The sequence below is a fragment of the Triticum aestivum genome, chromosome 1B, assembly GCF_018294505.1.
Source record: "Triticum aestivum cultivar Chinese Spring chromosome 1B, IWGSC CS RefSeq v2.1, whole genome shotgun sequence".
In the NCBI taxonomy this organism is placed as follows: Eukaryota; Viridiplantae; Streptophyta; class Magnoliopsida; order Poales; family Poaceae; genus Triticum; species Triticum aestivum.
Window position 1 is genome coordinate 471806775 of NC_057795.1, and position 706 is coordinate 471807480.

Consider the following 706-nt stretch of genomic DNA (forward strand, 5'->3'; position numbering starts at 1 on the left):
TAAAAATCCCACTCCAACTTTTATAAACTAAAAGACAAATAGAGGTTATTAGTACAACTAGGAGTAAGCAAACCAAAGAATATAAAATAAAATAAAGAAAGAAATAGAAAGACAAAGAAGGGTTGGGATAAGCCAAGAAGGGAAGAAAAGAAACAACTAAAGAAAGAAAGGAAATACAACTAATTTAAAAAGAAATAGATTACATAAAACAAAGCAGCCACACCTCACATTGTCCTCCCAAACAACTTTTTGGCTGCTCGGCTTCGAGTTGAATCTGGCAACTCAAGGGCGACTAGGGTTTCCCCAGCGCCGCCACACCCTCCAGCCTCTCCCTCCCATGTCGCCACCCAAGGTGGTCGCCGGGCCAGCCTGTGTGGTTGGCGATGAAGATCGTGGTGATATTTTTGCTGCTCCGTTCCCTGGCGGAGGACCTTGGACGCCAAGGCGGCGGCCTCGGACGGCAAGGAAGCGTTCGTCAGATGTGCTAGCCGGCTTCCTCGGCTACACGGGTGGAGAGGATTCGGCCGATTGTGGTCGCAACCCGGATTCCCCACCTTCTGCTCCAGATCTGAAGGTCAGGCTCATCTCCTCCTCAACTCTTTCCCCCATTGGCCTTGTCTGCTTTGCGGCCTTGATTGTTGGATCTGGTTCTAGCGGGGCCAGGTGGTGTAGGCTCGATTCCGGGGAAACCCTTGTTTTGTTCTCC

The 706-nt window shown here is 49.7% G+C and overlaps 1 protein-coding gene across 1 annotated transcript in view; it reads left to right on the forward strand.

Moving 5' to 3' along the window:
• The first annotated feature begins 237 nt into the window (after nt 1–237).
• LOC123092811 (methyl-CpG-binding domain-containing protein 4) overlaps nt 238–706 on the forward strand; it is a 2465-nt gene continuing 1996 nt past the window's right edge. Inside the window, exon 1 of the mRNA XM_044514646.1 lies at nt 238–574. Within this exon, the coding sequence (XP_044370581.1) occupies nt 338–574 (237 nt within the window). The 5' untranslated portion in view covers nt 238–337. The remainder of the gene's footprint in view (nt 575–706) is intronic.